The sequence below is a fragment of the Lithobates pipiens genome, unplaced genomic scaffold (genome assembly GCF_037356315.1).
Source record: "Lithobates pipiens isolate NorthernLeopardFrog02 unplaced genomic scaffold, aLitPip1_a1.2 Scaffold_25, whole genome shotgun sequence".
In the NCBI taxonomy this organism is placed as follows: Eukaryota; Metazoa; Chordata; class Amphibia; order Anura; family Ranidae; genus Lithobates; species Lithobates pipiens.
The window spans coordinates 142,462,863-142,478,888 of record NW_027507787.1 but is presented as its reverse complement, the minus strand read 5'-3'; the positions used below and the strand labels follow the sequence as shown (position 1 = coordinate 142,478,888).

At 42.5% G+C, this 16,026-nt stretch overlaps 1 protein-coding gene across 1 annotated transcript in view; it reads left to right on the top strand.

Moving 5' to 3' along the window:
* Window positions 1-16,026, top strand: part of SH2D4B (SH2 domain containing 4B) — a 461,445-nt gene that overhangs the window by 432,155 nt on the left and 13,264 nt on the right. The window contains exon 7 of the mRNA XM_077454903.1: window positions 8,861-9,081. Coding sequence (XP_077311029.1) covers window positions 8,861-9,081 — 221 coding nt within the window. The remainder of the gene's footprint in view (window positions 1-8,860; window positions 9,082-16,026) is intronic.

Sequence of the window (16,026 nt, the reverse complement as noted above, 5' to 3'; positions counted from 1 at the left end):
CGAGCGAACCCCCTCACAATATATATATATATATATATATATATATATATATATATATATATATATATACACAGTTTATACATTTTTTTATTGATTATATTTTTAAAAGCCTCATGTTTTTATTAAATAAGTTATAGATTCCTTCTCATGGAAAGGGCACTGATGGGTTAACTGGCAAAAGATCTTTCCCTTCAGCTCTGTCCACTCCCTGCCCCTACAATCAGGTTTAAAAGCCTCTTTTAGCCAACAATCCTGTGACTTGATAAAGCACATGCATGCAAAATGCATTGTCATGGCAATACTGAAGCTTGCGTTCCACACTGGCCATGGTGGCTTCCTCTTCCAGGTACCATGCTTCTGTGGGTCTGGCTTGAATATACTTTTACTGTCTGCTTGTTCCACCTTGCCGCCAGGATAGTCGGTGCCTCCATATGGATTTCTCCGTTGCGGACACAGTGATCCATCAGTGCCCGAGCCAGCCTCACAGTCAGCGGGGTAACGTTGCAACCATATGTTTCATGGATTATGTACTGTTTTTAATTTTGCGAGCTAGTTCACTGGGCATATATTGTGGATTATTGTAGCCACCTTTTATAATCAATCACTACAGCCCCTGAGCACCATTAGCCTTGTTTATCTTGACTGCTGACTGTGCATACTAACAGAGCTATTTTATGTGCCTCCCACACAGAATGCACACAATACTGAATCACTTGTGCTAAGTCCTATTTTAAAAAGCACTCCCATCATTCATTTTAAATTCCAGAAAACAAGAATAAAGCATCATTTATTTACAGAAAAGGAGCCCCCAAAATATTTTAATACCTACATGTGTCTTAAATCACTTGTACCAGTTCCCATTTTGAACAAAACCCCCAACATTAACTTCAAATCTAGACATAAACAATACAGTTTCATTTATTTACAGAAAAAAACAACCCTAAAATATTGTTGTACCTAGGTTCACAGTTTTAAATAGTTAACCTGGTTGAAAAAAGAGACAAATCCATCCAGTTCAACCAACAGAGGAAAAAAAAATAAGCCAACAAAAAAAAAACACACAAATAGAAAACCTCCATATATACAAACCTATACATGCAGTTGATCCAGAGGAAGCTCAGTGGGGGGAAAAAAATTCCTTCCTAAACCCTCAACAGTTAATCAGAAATTTCCTGGATCAACTTTACCTATAAATATTAGTATCCAGTTATATTATGTGCATTTAGGACAACATTCTGGCATTTTTTTAAAAAACAATTCACTGAGCTAGTCAGAACCAACTCTTGAGGGAGTCTATTCCACATTTTCACAGTTTTTTCTGTAAAGAGAAGCATTTCCATATTTAGGGATTAAATCCCTCCAGAGTACCCCTTGTCTAATCTATTCTGCTTGGTTCCATTTTCACTAGGATCCTCAATATCCACTATAAAATATACAAACCAACATTACAGTGTAATATATTTACATAAAAACATACCCAGAAGACATTAGTACCTACATTTTCAGTATGAAGTTATTCATACTATAAAGCAAATTAAACGGGACCCACAAAACTAATTTTAAAATTAAAAAAAATAACATTACAGTGTAATTTATTCACAGGAAAAAAAACAGATTGTTGTGCTGACATTCCTAGAAATAGTTTATTTGCACTTAAAGCCTTGTACACACGCTACAATTGTTGGCAGGGGATTGTCTGTTGACATACTGTTGTCCTAAAATCTTACCGTTAATACGCTCCTTTTCACAATTGTTGTCCAACTTTCAGCCAATAAATGTTGGATGACAGGCTAGTAAATTTTTGGCGGGCAGCGGATTGACGTCAGATTTTTGTATGGACAGTACACAAATCTGTCACACAAAAGTCGAAAAGTAAAAACACACATGCTTGGAATCAATGCTCACCAAACACAAAATTAGCGGACGGGCCCAAAGGGTGGCGCTCAAGAGCTGGAATTCCTTTTAGTACGTCACTATGTTCATGTTTGTGGCACGACACTTGTGTAAAGTTAGTATGCAAGACAAGATCCAGGCACACGCCCTTAAGACAAAAATCAGACGCTCGGTTGGCCAACAATTGTACCGTGTGTAGACTTTAGTCCCAATTTAAACACAATCCCCAACAACCATTTTAAAATCTAGTAATCTACACTATAGTATAATTTATTCACAGAACTAAACACCCCAAATATAGCAAATGTGCTCCTAGCATGTTTTGTTATTTTGAAATTCCAAGATTCCAGGCACAGCGATCACTTACATTTGTACAGTGCGATTAGCTGCATTTACTTGCATTTACGTGTGGCTGCATTTAGCTACGTTGAAACATTCTTGCCATTTCTGATGTGCTTCCTGTTGTTTTTCTTTCCTTGTTGCCACTGCTATCTGCAGGTGAAATTGTATGCTGCGATGTGTAGAGGTCAGTAAAAGGTAGGGTGGTGTGTAGAGGTCAGTTATAGGTAGGGTGGTGTGTAAAGGTCAGTAATAGGTAGGGTAGGGTGTTGAGGTCAGTAAAGGTAGGGAGGTGTAAAGAGGCCAGTAGTAGGTAGGGCAGAGTATAGGATTCAGCAGTTTATAGGACAGATTATAGGGGTCAAGAGAGCAGTCAACAGTGTCAGTAGGGCAGTGGACAATGTAATTCAGTAGGGCAGTGGAAAATGTCATTCAGTAGAGCAGTGGATGGTGTCAGTTAGTAGGACAGAGTATGGTGGCAGATAGTAGGATTGTGGATGGGGTCAGTAATGCTGCGTACACACGAGTGGACTGTATGGCGTACTTAGTCCGTCATACAATCCGACGGACAGTCCGTCATACTTTCGACTGAACGGACTTGACCACGCACGGATGCACAAACAGTCCGTCGAAAGCTTGCGCGATGACGTGTACAGCACGTACGACGGGACTAGAAATAGGAAGTCCAATACACAGCAAAGCACCCTTCCGCCGTGTAAATCCTTTCTGGGCATGCGCCATTCTTAGTCCGTCGAACTAGCCTACTGACGAGCGGATTGTCCGCTGAAACCAAAGTATGACGGACAGAATTTCGAAAAATGCAAAATACTTAGTACGCCAGACTGCACGCTGAAAAAGTCAGCTGAAGCCCACACACGAGCGGACTGTCCGCTGAAATGTGTTTCGACTGACTAAGTACGCCATACAGTCCGCCCGTGTGTACGCGGCATTAGTAGTGCTATAGGGGGTGTCAGTTAGTAAGGCTGTGGATGGTCACAGTTAGTAAGGCTGTGGATGGTCACAGTTAGTAAGGCTGTGGATGGTGACAGTTAGTAAGGCTGTGGATGGTCACAGTTAGTAGGACTGTGAATGGTGACAGTAAGTAGGGCTGTGGATTGTGACAGTAAGTAGGGCAGAGGATGAGGTTAGTTAGTAGAGCACGTAAAATTGTGTGCAGTATGGTTACCATACCACTGCATTCCCCTAGATCGGAGGCGGCCCTGATGGTGCCCCGTGAGCAGTTGGGGTCCCCGGGCAGTGCCCAGGTGTGCCCACTCGATAAGATGACCCTGCTCCTACACAGCCAGGCAAGTAGCATTGGCAGCTTTCATCCAGATACAAGGAACACTCTTTGTTTTTATGTTTTATTAGAGGTGATAACTTGGATGGGGAATATGAATTATGGGATGTTCAACTTGATAGCAATAAAACCAGGGACAACTTCCACCCTATGTACAACTCCAATTGATTCTTTCTTCTTTACTCTGTACAGCACTAATTGATTCTTCATCTTTAGTCTGTACAACCCTGATTCCTCTTTAGGTAACTAACACTCTCCATTAGAAATGCAAAAGCCCCTTAAAGACTGGGAACTCTCAATCCCTTTAAAAAGTAGCACAACGTGTTTTAAACTGCAACCTACCTCCAACTTCCTTAGACACTGACCCCTACTGACTGCAGGAAATGCTAGCCCACCTGGCTGCTTCTCCACCAGCCCACCTGGCTGCTTCTTCACCAGTCTACTCAACTGACCTTTCGGAGATCTCCCAGGGCAAGTTTAAAGAAGATTTAAGCATACCACTATCTTCCAGAGAGACCGGCTATGTGTGCCAGTCTCCCCTCTTGTAGGTCCCTGAACCCTGCTTTATAAATACTCACACTGGGACCCCTCTGGCCAGCACCTGAGCCCCAGCCTGAGGCAGAGCACCCCTCCCCCCAGGGGGTCCACCTCAAGGGCAAAGTCCCCTCAGCACTCCATCTTCCACTCAACTCCTCTTGCCAACATGATTCATATTTAAGGGTTGGCTAAGCCCCATGACAGCCCCACTGCCTGGGTATTGACCAAACTCCCTTAATGCCACGTACACATGATCGGAATTTTGGTCGGAAAAAGCTCTGATGGTTTTCCCGATGGAATTCCGAGCTCAAGCTGTCATGCATACATACAGTCACACCAAATTCCGACCATCAAGAATGCGGGGATGTACAACACGTCTGACCAGACTAGAAAAAGGAAGTTCAATAGACAGTAACCATCTCATAGTTGAATCTGAGCATGCGTGAGCTTTTGCGTGTCGGAATTGCATACAAACGCATTTTTGGATAGGGACTTTTTCCGACTGAAAAAATTGAGAACATGCTCTTAATCTTTTGCTGGCCGAAATTCGGCCAGCAAAAGTCTGATGGAGCATACACACGATCACATTTTCCAAACAAAAGCTTGCATCGGTCTTTTGCTGGCTGAATTTCTGGTCGTGTGTACGTAGCATAAGTATGCAAAACAATTGCCCTAGCCTCCACACTCAAGCTTCATTCTCCAACATTCTTCAACTTTCCAGAACCAGGGGAAGGCACCAGAGAGTTGTCTGCCCAGCCCTGACCTAAAGTAAATCCATGACCCAATTAAAGACTCACAAATGTTAAGCGTCAGATATACATATTCCTGCACTTGCACTAGTAGCACACTAGAAGGTGCTACACTAGTCAACATTACAGTACAGTGTATTTCCAGAAAAAAAAAAAGCACTCTAAATATTGTAGTTAGTATGTGCACTGTCCTTTTATTAAGCCTTCTTTTAACAGGACACAAACCAGACAGCTTTTAATAAAATAATCAATATTATTTTATATTTATTTCAAGGTGCTATAGTAAAATATAGTAGTGAGGACATGTACGATCTTAAGGAATTATGACTAAGCCCTGAATGCATGCTGTATGAAAAACTGTCTGCCATTTAACAAGATAATCTGCTCGAGTTTGATAAGGTTTTGGTTCCCTGGTTCAAATACTTTCTGCCCCATCACTTCATTACTCCCTCCCGTTGATATGATTTTTTTACTACTTACCTGGGTCTTTCTAGGCCTCCCCCTTTCCTTCATGCCAACTTCCTCTTTCTTTCTTTCTTTCTTTCTTTCTTTCTTTCTTTCTTTCTTTCTTTCTTTCTTTTCTTTCTTTCTTTCTTTCTTTTCTTTCTTCCAGCCCTTTTCTTCTACCCTTCTCCAGCCCCTGTTTTTTCACTCCCTTTCCTTCCCTATCCTTGTTTTTCCCCTCCAAGTCCTGTCTTGTCATATCTCCTTTAGAATTTGGTACTCCAATAATATCTGTGGCTAGCTGTTGCCTTGAAGCTCTGTTTTGATCATTGTAGGCAGGCATTACTCTGTTGCCCCTTGAAGAGGATTTTTCTCCAAAAACCTTCCAGGAAGGGGAATGGTTACATTTTCTTCATGGCGGGATCCTTTATAAGCATGGGGTGGAGCTTAGCTCTGGTTAGTAGCTGGCTGATGGGAATAGCAGAGCCAGGGAAGAGAGACATACTATAGAAGATAGGACTAGCATTCCTTCTCACCCCTGCCATTGGGCACAGAAAGGTACATTTCTACTCAACATGGAATTAAGCTTTGACAAAAGTTATTTATTTTTGGACTTATTCTAAGAACTGTTAATATAAAATAGATTTGGACCAAGCCTGTGGCTGATTTATGTGTCTGAAGTGGATCAATAATACCCATGCTGCTGTTACATGAGTGCCTTGTTAAGCCTATGCTAGACTGTGTATCTCATGAGATACCCACAATAAAACCAACTGTGAAAATCTGATCGAGATAGGGGATGGTGGTGTATAGGGGAGTAAAAGCTCTATCCTGGAGCCACGTGCAAGACATCAGGCCTGATCTGGGGAGTGCCAGCTAGAGAAGCAGTGTGAACACCACCCAGTTCGGTTTGCATCAGAACATAGCAAAAGTTTGGACCCGAACGGCAAACCCCATTGAAGTCTATGTGATCAAAACTTGAAAAATCTAATTTTGAAGGCAAGCTATTGGCCATAAAAACGGTATGGGGGCCTGGGTATTGCTCTGGGTGCTAATGCAAAAAAAAAAAAGTTTAAAAAACATCGTTTTTTAAGGAAGCAGTTACTTTAATAATGCTTAAAGTGAAAAAATAAAAATTAAATATAGTGATTGGGGGCCCCCTTAGTCTGCCTGTAAAGTGGCACATCTGTACCGTGCATAGAACCAGCTGCAGAAAAACTGACATTTATAAAGAAAAGAAAATTACATTTAAATTGATTTTTCCTGCAAGCTTTGTTTATTTTGTAAACAACAGCTTAGTCTGTATGATGAGGCCCACAATTTAGTGCACTCGGAAAAAGATTAGAGATCTTTTGAATTCTGGTGTCTCTTTGGCAGACTTTGGATGGAAATAAGACATTTTTGCACAACAGTGAGCAAGCATTTTGTGAAGATGCCAAATTATAGTACACTTAGTAACAATTTTTTCTTAGATAAACACCGGTGTCTCTTTTGCAGACTTTGGATAGAAGTAACAGGTGCAGAAAAATTGGACTTTGGGTGTTGTTGTTGCCGTCACACTGTAACACTATAGAGCAGTGATGGCGAACCTTGGCACCCCAGATGTTTTGGAACTACATTTCCCATGATGCTCAGCTACACTACAGAGTGCATCAGCATCATGGGAAATGTAGTTCCAAAACATCTGGGGTGCCAAGGTTCGCCATCACTGCTATAGAGGTATTTTTGATGAAAGAAAGAATGGCCTTGCTGTAAAAAAAATTAAATTTGATGCCCCTGTCAAATAGTTGTGGAAAAATTGGTCTTTGGGTATTAGTGGTGCTTTCACCCAGTAACCCTTTAGAGGTACTCTTGATGAAAGCAAGAATTGCCCTTGTTGTAAAAAATTTAAGTTTGGTGACTCTGTCACATGGTTGCACAAAAATTGATCTTTGGATGTTGGTGGTGCCTTTAACCCGTAATCTTTTAGATGTAGTCTTGATGAAAGCAAGAATTGGCCTTGCTGTAAAAATAAAATCAAAATTTGATGCTCCTGTCAAACAGTTGCAGAACAATTGGGCTTTGAGTGTTGGTGGTGCCTTCACACCATAACCCTATAGAGGTACTCTTGATGAAAGCAAGAATTGGCCTTGCTGTAAATAATTTTAATTTGATGTCCCGGTCAAACAGTTGCGTAAAATTGGTCTTTGGGTGTTAGTGGTTCCTTCAGCCCATAACCTTCTAGATACAATACCATTGCCAGCAATACAAAAATATTACAAAAAAAATACCAGGCCCTTTGGCTCTGGTATGGTTTTTAAAGGGAACCTCACGCCAAAATTTAACAGAAAAATGGCAAGGGACCCCCCTACAAAATTCATATCAGACCCTTATCCGAGCATGCAGTCTGGCAGGTCAGGAAATGAGGGGGCGCGAGTGTGTGGGCCCTTCCTCCTGAACCATACCAGGCCACATGCCCTTAACATGGGTGGTGCTTTGAGGTGGGGGGCTCTGCTCCCCCACCCTAAATCACCTTGTCCCCATGTTGATAGGGACAAGGGCCTCTTCTTGACAAACCTGGGCTGTTGTTGTGGGGGTCTGCAGGCTTATCAGAATCTGGAAGCCCCCTTTAACAAGGGAGCCCCCAGATCCTGGCCTATGTGAATGAGTATGAGGTACCCCTACCCATTCACCAAAAAAGTGTGAAAAACAACTAAAAACACACACACAGTTTTTGACAATCCCTTTATCAAAAATAAAAAAAAGTCCCCCAATGTAGATCCATTGTCAATCATGACACCACCGCCGGACACAAAAAAATAATTCGCGACAAAGGCTAACTGCCACCTGCCTGCTTCCCCATGTCACAGTTCTTACATTGGTAAGGGGTGGAGCCACCTGGTGATGTCGTCTGTGGGCATCTCCCCCTGTGACGTCACCAATTGGTGCATGCTGGGTCGGTGATGTCACATCAATTGTGTATGTTTCTAATATACTGTTTTCATTCCATAGTGACCATACATGCAGTACGTATTCCTGAAGATGCCATTGTATGGCGAAACACGTAGAGCAAGAAAATACTGCTGCTCATCTACAATATGTTTACTGTATGATGATATCCTGATGTTTTTATGTATAAATAAATGTAATATTTTTATATATGGGTTTGTTCCTGATCTATTCTTGGCACCCTAAAAATCACATTATGTTCTTTCTATCTATGTACTTCAATATAGGGATGTGGTGTTGTTGACTATCCAACGTCCAGCAATATTTTTCAAAAATTTGCCACCAGATGACATCGCCAGGTGGCCCCACCCCTTACCTATTTAAGAACTGTCAAATGGCGGAGCATGCAGATGGCGGCTAGCCTCCGTCACAGGCGATCCAAGTGACTTGACCACAGTTAAGAGGCCAGCAAGTGCAGGATTGATAACAGTTGCTGCAAATGAATGTAATAGCTTGTAATTTTTTTTACCGGAGAATGGCTTGGCTTCAGGTCCAAAATTCATCTCTAATTATGATACATTCTGATGATATGCTATAAAAATGTATTCATTTTATTTTATGTTTTCATTAATTTATAACTAATATGTAACTTTTTTCTTATTGCTTGCAGGGATCATAAGCCGTGATGCTGCAGAAAAGCTTCTGATGAACATGCCTGAAGGGTCCTTCCTTGTACGAGTTAGTGAGAAGATCTGGGGATATGCATTGTCTTACCGTCATCAAAATGGATTTAGACATTTCCTTGTGGATGCATCAGGAGATTACTACAGCTTTCTTGGTGTTGACCCAAACAGACATGCAACTCTTACAGACCTTATTGATTTTCACAAGGTACATCTATACTGTTACTGAAAAGATGCAGGAGTCAAATTACAAAAGTGGGCAATGCAAACTTCGTGTATGTGTGCTTAAATGTGTGTTCTTGAAATTGCAGTACACCTGTGCTTTTAGTAACGTTAAAGGGGTTGTAAAGATTTTAAAAAAAATTTCCACCAAGGTTTTATTGGATTTTTCACATATACAACATAATGCCCTGAAGGGGGGGCATGAGAACAATAAAATGTGTAAAATGGACCCTCGCGCCACTATGTGCTAGACGTGAAATGGATCTACGTGCATCAAAATAAAATATATAACAAAGTATAATGTAACAATCTGTGGAATAACAAAAGTGCAAGTGCTGCTAAATAAAACAAAAAATGCAGCGGGACAAAATAGTAAACAGTAACTCTTTCAAAATGGTCGCTCGGACGTTTCCGGTCCGATCGTTTCCGGTTTTCTCGTATATAAGCATATTACGAACGGTCTAGCGTCATCCCCATGAAGAAGTCACGTGGTGACGTAACGCGTAGGGAGTGGCCGTAGGAATACCGGAACAAGCGTAAGACTGGCTGTACACGCCAGATCTCTTTCTGTTTGATATTTTCTTTTTAAATGTGAGAGTCCATTTGCTTTCTCTTAAATAAATTTATTCAGTTTTGGAAACCACTACACTATTGGAGTCCCCTTTCTCTCTCCCTTCCCCCTTCCCCTCTGTGTTTTCTTTAAGTTTCACACCACGAGGATACATATGCTGCAGCATTACTCATAAGAGGTTGAATCGGCCCTCTAGTGGTAGAAGTTTATACCATTTGATGATTGTGCACAGAGAAGTGAAGGAGAAGTCCATTGGAATTATTTTCTTTTGCCTTATTATTCCATCTCTGAGGTGAGAGTTCTGGGAGCCTGATCTTTTGGAACATTTGGTCCTGTTCTTCCTCCAGTGCTTTTTCACTACACACTTACACTATTGGTGTGTTTATTTTGAAATATTTTCATTGACTCTTGTTTTTTTCACATTTTTACACATTATTCATTTTTTGTGGTATTATTTGCGCAGGACTCTTCTTTATTTATATGAGAACAATAAAGCATAACATTAGTAGTTCACAAGTCACAATGATGACAACGTATAATATCAAGCTAGGGGGTAGTTGAAGCAGACTAGCATAGAAAGGTACAGAAAGTAGAATTAGTAATGCTGGTTGGTGAAAAATGGTGCCTTAAAGTGGTTGAAAACCCTTACAAACCACTTTGACCTACAGGTAAGCCTAGATTAAGGCTTACCTGTAGGTCCAAGCAATATCTCCTAAACCTATATGGTTTAGGAGATATTTGCCCAAAAACAGGCACCGCTGTCTACGGCGCATGCACCGTTGACAGTGGCGCGCAGGCGCACTGAGCACAGCATTCTCAGCGACGGAGCTGCCACGCGTGTCGGCTCCCGTGCGCATGCGCGGGAGTGACGGCATCACGGCTTCGCCAAATGACAGCGGCGGAGCTGCGAGACCCCACCAACAAGATGGATGCGGCGGACTACAGGGGACAGCGGCGACTTCGCTGGCTCCTGTGTCAGGTAAGTGACACATAATGGGCTACTATACAATGCATAGTAGTCCATTATGCTTTGCCTTTGCAGGGAATGAAAGAGGAAGTAAACTCATCAGGGTTTACTTCCTCTTTAAGGCTAGGCTATCGTGACATCATCCGGGGTCAGAGAAGAGTAGAGTCATTGTGGAACCGAATATGGGTGGTAATTTACATGTCGGCAATGTAAGTTAGGAGAGTAGGGGTGACATCTATGCAATGTCAGGAGGCCACACCCAGGGGGACACCTTATAGGAAGGAGGGATGCTCAAATAATATGACTGTTATCAAATATTTAGACTCAGTGTAAAACTGTGTAGCATCTGGTTGAGCTCCAGATTGGGAGGGTCATGTCCACAGGTATGATGAGGCCAATTTATGGTAGATGGTTACTTCTTTGATCTTGAAGCCAAGGTTCCCATTGGGTGAAGAACTGGTCATCAATAACTGTGCTTTGGCAAACATATATAACATGTGGCATTGGTCGTTGAGCAAAGAAATTACTAATTGAATGGTGGGTGGGTTAGGATTTTTCCAGTTACGGGCAATTGAGAAGCTTGCCGCTATCAAGATGTGTTTAAGTACTGACCGTAGTGTGGTTGGCCATTTGGTTAACCCTATCCCTAGTATGGCCAACTCTGGTGTTAGGTGAGCTTTAATGCCTGTGACTGAGCATATGAGACCATTTACGTCTTTCCAGAATCGTTGGGGAGAAAAACAAGTCCACAATATTTAGACCAGGGATCCATCTGTGTTGCAGTTTCTCCAACAGTTAGGGCAGTGGTCATCAACCCTGTCCTCAGGGCCCACTAACAGGCCAGGTTTGCAAGATAACTGAAATACATCACAGGTGATATCATTTGCTGCTCAATGATTGCAGTATTCTAGCCTGTTAGTGGGCCTTGAGGACAGGGTTGATGACCACTGAGTTAGGGGATGTTGAGGGGAAAATGGTTGCCAGTTTGGTTGGAGTATAGTACCAGCAGTGGTAGTCCTTCTAAACAGTTTGCCAGTAGGAGACATTCCTGGAATGGGCACAGGTGCTGTTGAGAGAACTTTACCACACCTCCTATTGTGGAAAAATGTAGTACTTGTTCCCAGTGTTGCATAGCTGTGGATTTACCCACAGAACGAGGAGTGGTAAGCAGTACATAAAGGACAGATCTTTGGTTGAGTGGTGTAGCCTGGGGCGTTTGCACTCCCATATGAATGAGTTGAGGATACGTTATAATTTGTTGAGATAGCAAGGCAATATTGGAATTGAGAGTGTTCTAAAGAGGTATAAAATATGAGGAAGAAGAAAAAACTTCACTAGGTTTATGTGCCCTGCTCAGGAGGTTTTCACTGCCCGGAGTTCAGAGCTTATTTGTTGGAGTCTGTTAGTCAATAGCTTGATATTGTTGCAAAGGAGAGCCGACGAGGGAGTAACTAACTGAATCCCTAGATAGTGCAGCGTTGAGTTCGATACCCATGAGAAATGTGTTATCTGGGACAGTTCCTTCTTTTAATTAGAAGTAAGATGAATAACCACCATGCAGGATTTGGAATGGTTAATCTTATATAGGGACATATATGTGTCCAAAATGATTAAGTACTTGTTGAAGAGCTTGCAAGGACTGTTAAAGAGCAAGACTAGAATGTCATCCGCGTAGAGCCCTATTTTGTGGGAGGACTCACCCACTTTGATACCCTGAACTTGCAGATTGGTACGAATGGCAGCTGCTAAGGGCTTGATAATCATGACAAAAATTTGTGGGTATAACGGGCATCCTTGTCTGGTACCATTAGTAATGGAGAACGGGTTAAACAAGTACCCTCCTGACCAAACCCTAGCTGTAAAGGCCTAGAATGGCTCATAAGAAGGTGCCGGTCAAGCCAAATTTAATGAGCATGCTTTCCAGGTACCTCCAATGCACTCTATCGAATGCCTTCTCTGCATCCAATAAGATGAGCAGAGAAGGCGTCCGATGATGTTCCATCCATTGAATGAGGTCGATAAAGCTGCTTGTGTCATCTGAGGTTTGGCAGTGTGGAATGAACCCGACTTGTTCGAGGTGTATTAGGGAAGGGATGAGAGTGGCTAGGCGAGATGCTAACAGTTTGGTGTAGAACTTTAAATCAGTGTTAAGTAGAGATATGGGTCGGCAGTTGGCCAGTACCTCGTTTAGGAATGGTGAAAAATTAAGGCTTCTAGAGACTCCTTGGGGATGTCTCCCATCGCTGCAAATCTCTTTAGTGAGGTGCATAAGTGGGGGGGTGAGTAAGTCAGAATACGTCTTATAGTATTCATTACAAAACCCATCAGGTCCTGGGCTCTTGTGAAGGGGAAGAGAGCTAATGGCTGTCTTGAGTTCCAGTGCTGTGAATGGTTGTAAAAGGGTATTTAATTGGGAGGGAGTGACGATGGGAGCTGAACTGATAATAGGAAAGACTGGATGGTAATGTCTGTGGGTGGCTCTGAGGAAGATGTGGCAATGCTGTAAAGTTTTGAATAGAAGGTTTTAAAGCGATTGGCTATGCCTGGTGGATCTGTGACCTCGGTGGTCAGTTAGGTGTGATATTTTGGATTGAGTTACTTTGCGTTTGTATTGGTTGGCTAAAACTTTGCTCAGCCTATTTTCTTAGGATTACCAAGATAGTCGAAGACGTTTAATATAGAAATCAAAATTTTTGTTAAAGTTGGTGGAGCTCGTTGGACTGTTGTGCAGTGGGAGAGGTTTTTTTTACTACGCTTGAGATCCCTAATGTGGTTTAAGTACTCTGTAGTCATTTCTTTTCTCATGGGCACCAAATTTGACAAACAACCCTCTAATTACTGATTTATGTTTACTGATTTATGTGCATTCCATACCGTTGTGGGATTGGTTACTGAACCAGCATTAACAGAAAAGTATGACTCTATTCCAGCCTTGATTTGTGGTTTGAAGATCAAATGAGTTAGTAGGGAGGCGTTCATTCTCCATATCTTGTTTGGTTTGGAGGTATGTGCTGTGTTTAGAGAGATGGTTACCGGGGCTGATGATGATGATGAGCTTTTCCTGCAAGAATTGGAGGAGTCTAGAGATCCATAATCTCATTAAAGTCTCTGCAAAGAATGATACATTCTTTGGGGTAGGTAGAAAGCTTGTTTAGTATGCTCTGGTAAAAGGATTTTTGTCCTAAGTTAGGCAAGTTTAGGTTGACTTCGACAAGTGGGTAATTATTAAAGGATGCAGAAAGGATGAGGAATCTGCCTAGAGGGTCTTGTTCAACTTGGTGAAGTTGGAATGCTACAGAGGACTGTATTGCTATCATTACACCTCTTGCTTTTTTATCTGTGTTGGCAAAGAAGCAGTGTGGGTACTGTTTATGAGTACAGACTGGAGATTTGTTTTTGCAGAAGTGTGTCTCTTGGGCACAAAGAATATCAACCTTTTGGGATATGGCTTCCTTCCAGAGAAGTGATCACTTAAAGGGGTGATTAAGACCCTTGACATTAATGGTAGTAATTGATAACATTCTATAGGTGGGATAGGTGAAGTGCGCATGTTGGTACGGAAGAGGGTCAACATCATTTGCTTTATCACACCAGGGAGTGGTCTGTGGTTAAGGGACTGATAGGAGCAGGAGAAGTTAACAATGCAATATTAATGACAAACCGATAAACCAGATAATGCAACCGAATTATTAACTTAAGAAGTTGTGTCACATACAACTAGGACTACTTCTAGGAAATATATGACAGAAAATCTCAGTGAACAAGTAATAAGAGGGACAGAAACAAAAAGTTAACAGGTAGATACGTGTGTGCTTAGCAAACTAGAAGTACCAGGGAGTGATCAGATCAACTCTAGAGAACCCTTGTTCTCCCTCAGAAGACACTGAGTAACTCTGATGGTATGAGCCATAAAGATATTGGAGTTCCCAGAGTGGAAGGCCCTGAGACGTTCCATCAGGTTCTGTCTTCTTGCAACCAGGGATCAGGCACCTTGGTTGATTGTTTGGATCGAGGAATGCTAGGTGGGATATGAGGAATGAGACCCCAGTTGTGCAGTTGTTTTAGGCCATCTTTGGGTGTCAGAATTGGGACCAGTTGGTTTTGGAAGGTAACCAGAAGCTTTGTAGGGAAGCCCCAGCGATATGGAACCTGATTGTCTTGCAGGACTGAGGTGAGAGGAGCAAACCGTTTACGTGCCTGGGCCACGGCAGCTGAAATGTCGCTGAATATGGAGATTGCAGCATATGGGGTTGGTAGTGTGAGCATGGATCTTGTAGCTCATAACATGGATCTTGTAGCTCATCTTTGGTGGGAAAGAAATGAATCCGAGCTAAGGTGTCCCTAGGCACAGTATCCGGAAGATGTTTAGGTTTCTATATTCTATGCGCTTGGTTGATGATCATGTCGTGTGCAGACAGGTTGGGTACTAGCGCGCGGGAGAGTTGTTGGATATATGATACTAGTTCCCCTGGTTTAATCGACTCTGGTATTCCCCTGAACTTTAAGTTGTTACACCTGGAGTGGTCTTCGCGGTCTGCGATTTTAAGCTGCATTTAGTGAATCGCTGCTGCCTGATCATCCTGCGTGTCTATAGCTGCATTATGTGCCTGAGCCACTGTGTGCAGTTGTTGTTCAATGATGTCAGTTTGGTCTTCTAGTTTTCTACTCTGCTCTGGATATGATTAAGGGATATTTTTAAATCTCTTTGAAGGTCAGCCTGTAAAGAGAGAACCATACACTTCAGGGTGCTTTCTGAGGCTGGATTGTTGTCTGAGGCTGAGAAGGCAGCTTTAGAGTTAGTGGCACTGTCTCCTGTGTGTGCAGCATCAGCCTAACACTGCTTCTTTAGAGCAAGTGATTTGGCTGGTGAGCCTGCCGGGGATTTTGTGGCTCTCTTACATCTGTCCTGGGGTTGAGGAGAGGTCCAGCTGTCCGCTCTCCTCCATGTCCCACTGGTTGTCCGACGCTGTGTTAGACTGTGCGGGTGAGGGTGAATTGTGTAAATGGCGCAATCTCTGGTTGTTGTTGTTCTTTTTCTTCTTGGACATGTCCCAGGGTGTCCCAGAAGTAGTGGCCCCCGATCCAGAGGTAAAGACGGCTAATACTGTTGTTTTCCCCTGATCTGAGGGAGAGCAGAGAATCTAGACAGCCATCATCTGCTGCAGCCAAACCATGCCCCCTCAAATTTATTTTTATAAAAATAACAAACAGGTTATACTTACCTGCTCTGTTCAAGGGTTTTGCACAAAGCAGCCCCAATTCTCCTGGCTCCTCTCTTCATTGAGTGCTCCCACGGAGTGCTGCTTTCCATGGGGGCACCCATGTGGGTGCGCTCCCAAGTCCTACTGCTGTGTCCATTGACACAGACAGTGGAGCCCATGGCTACAACTGCT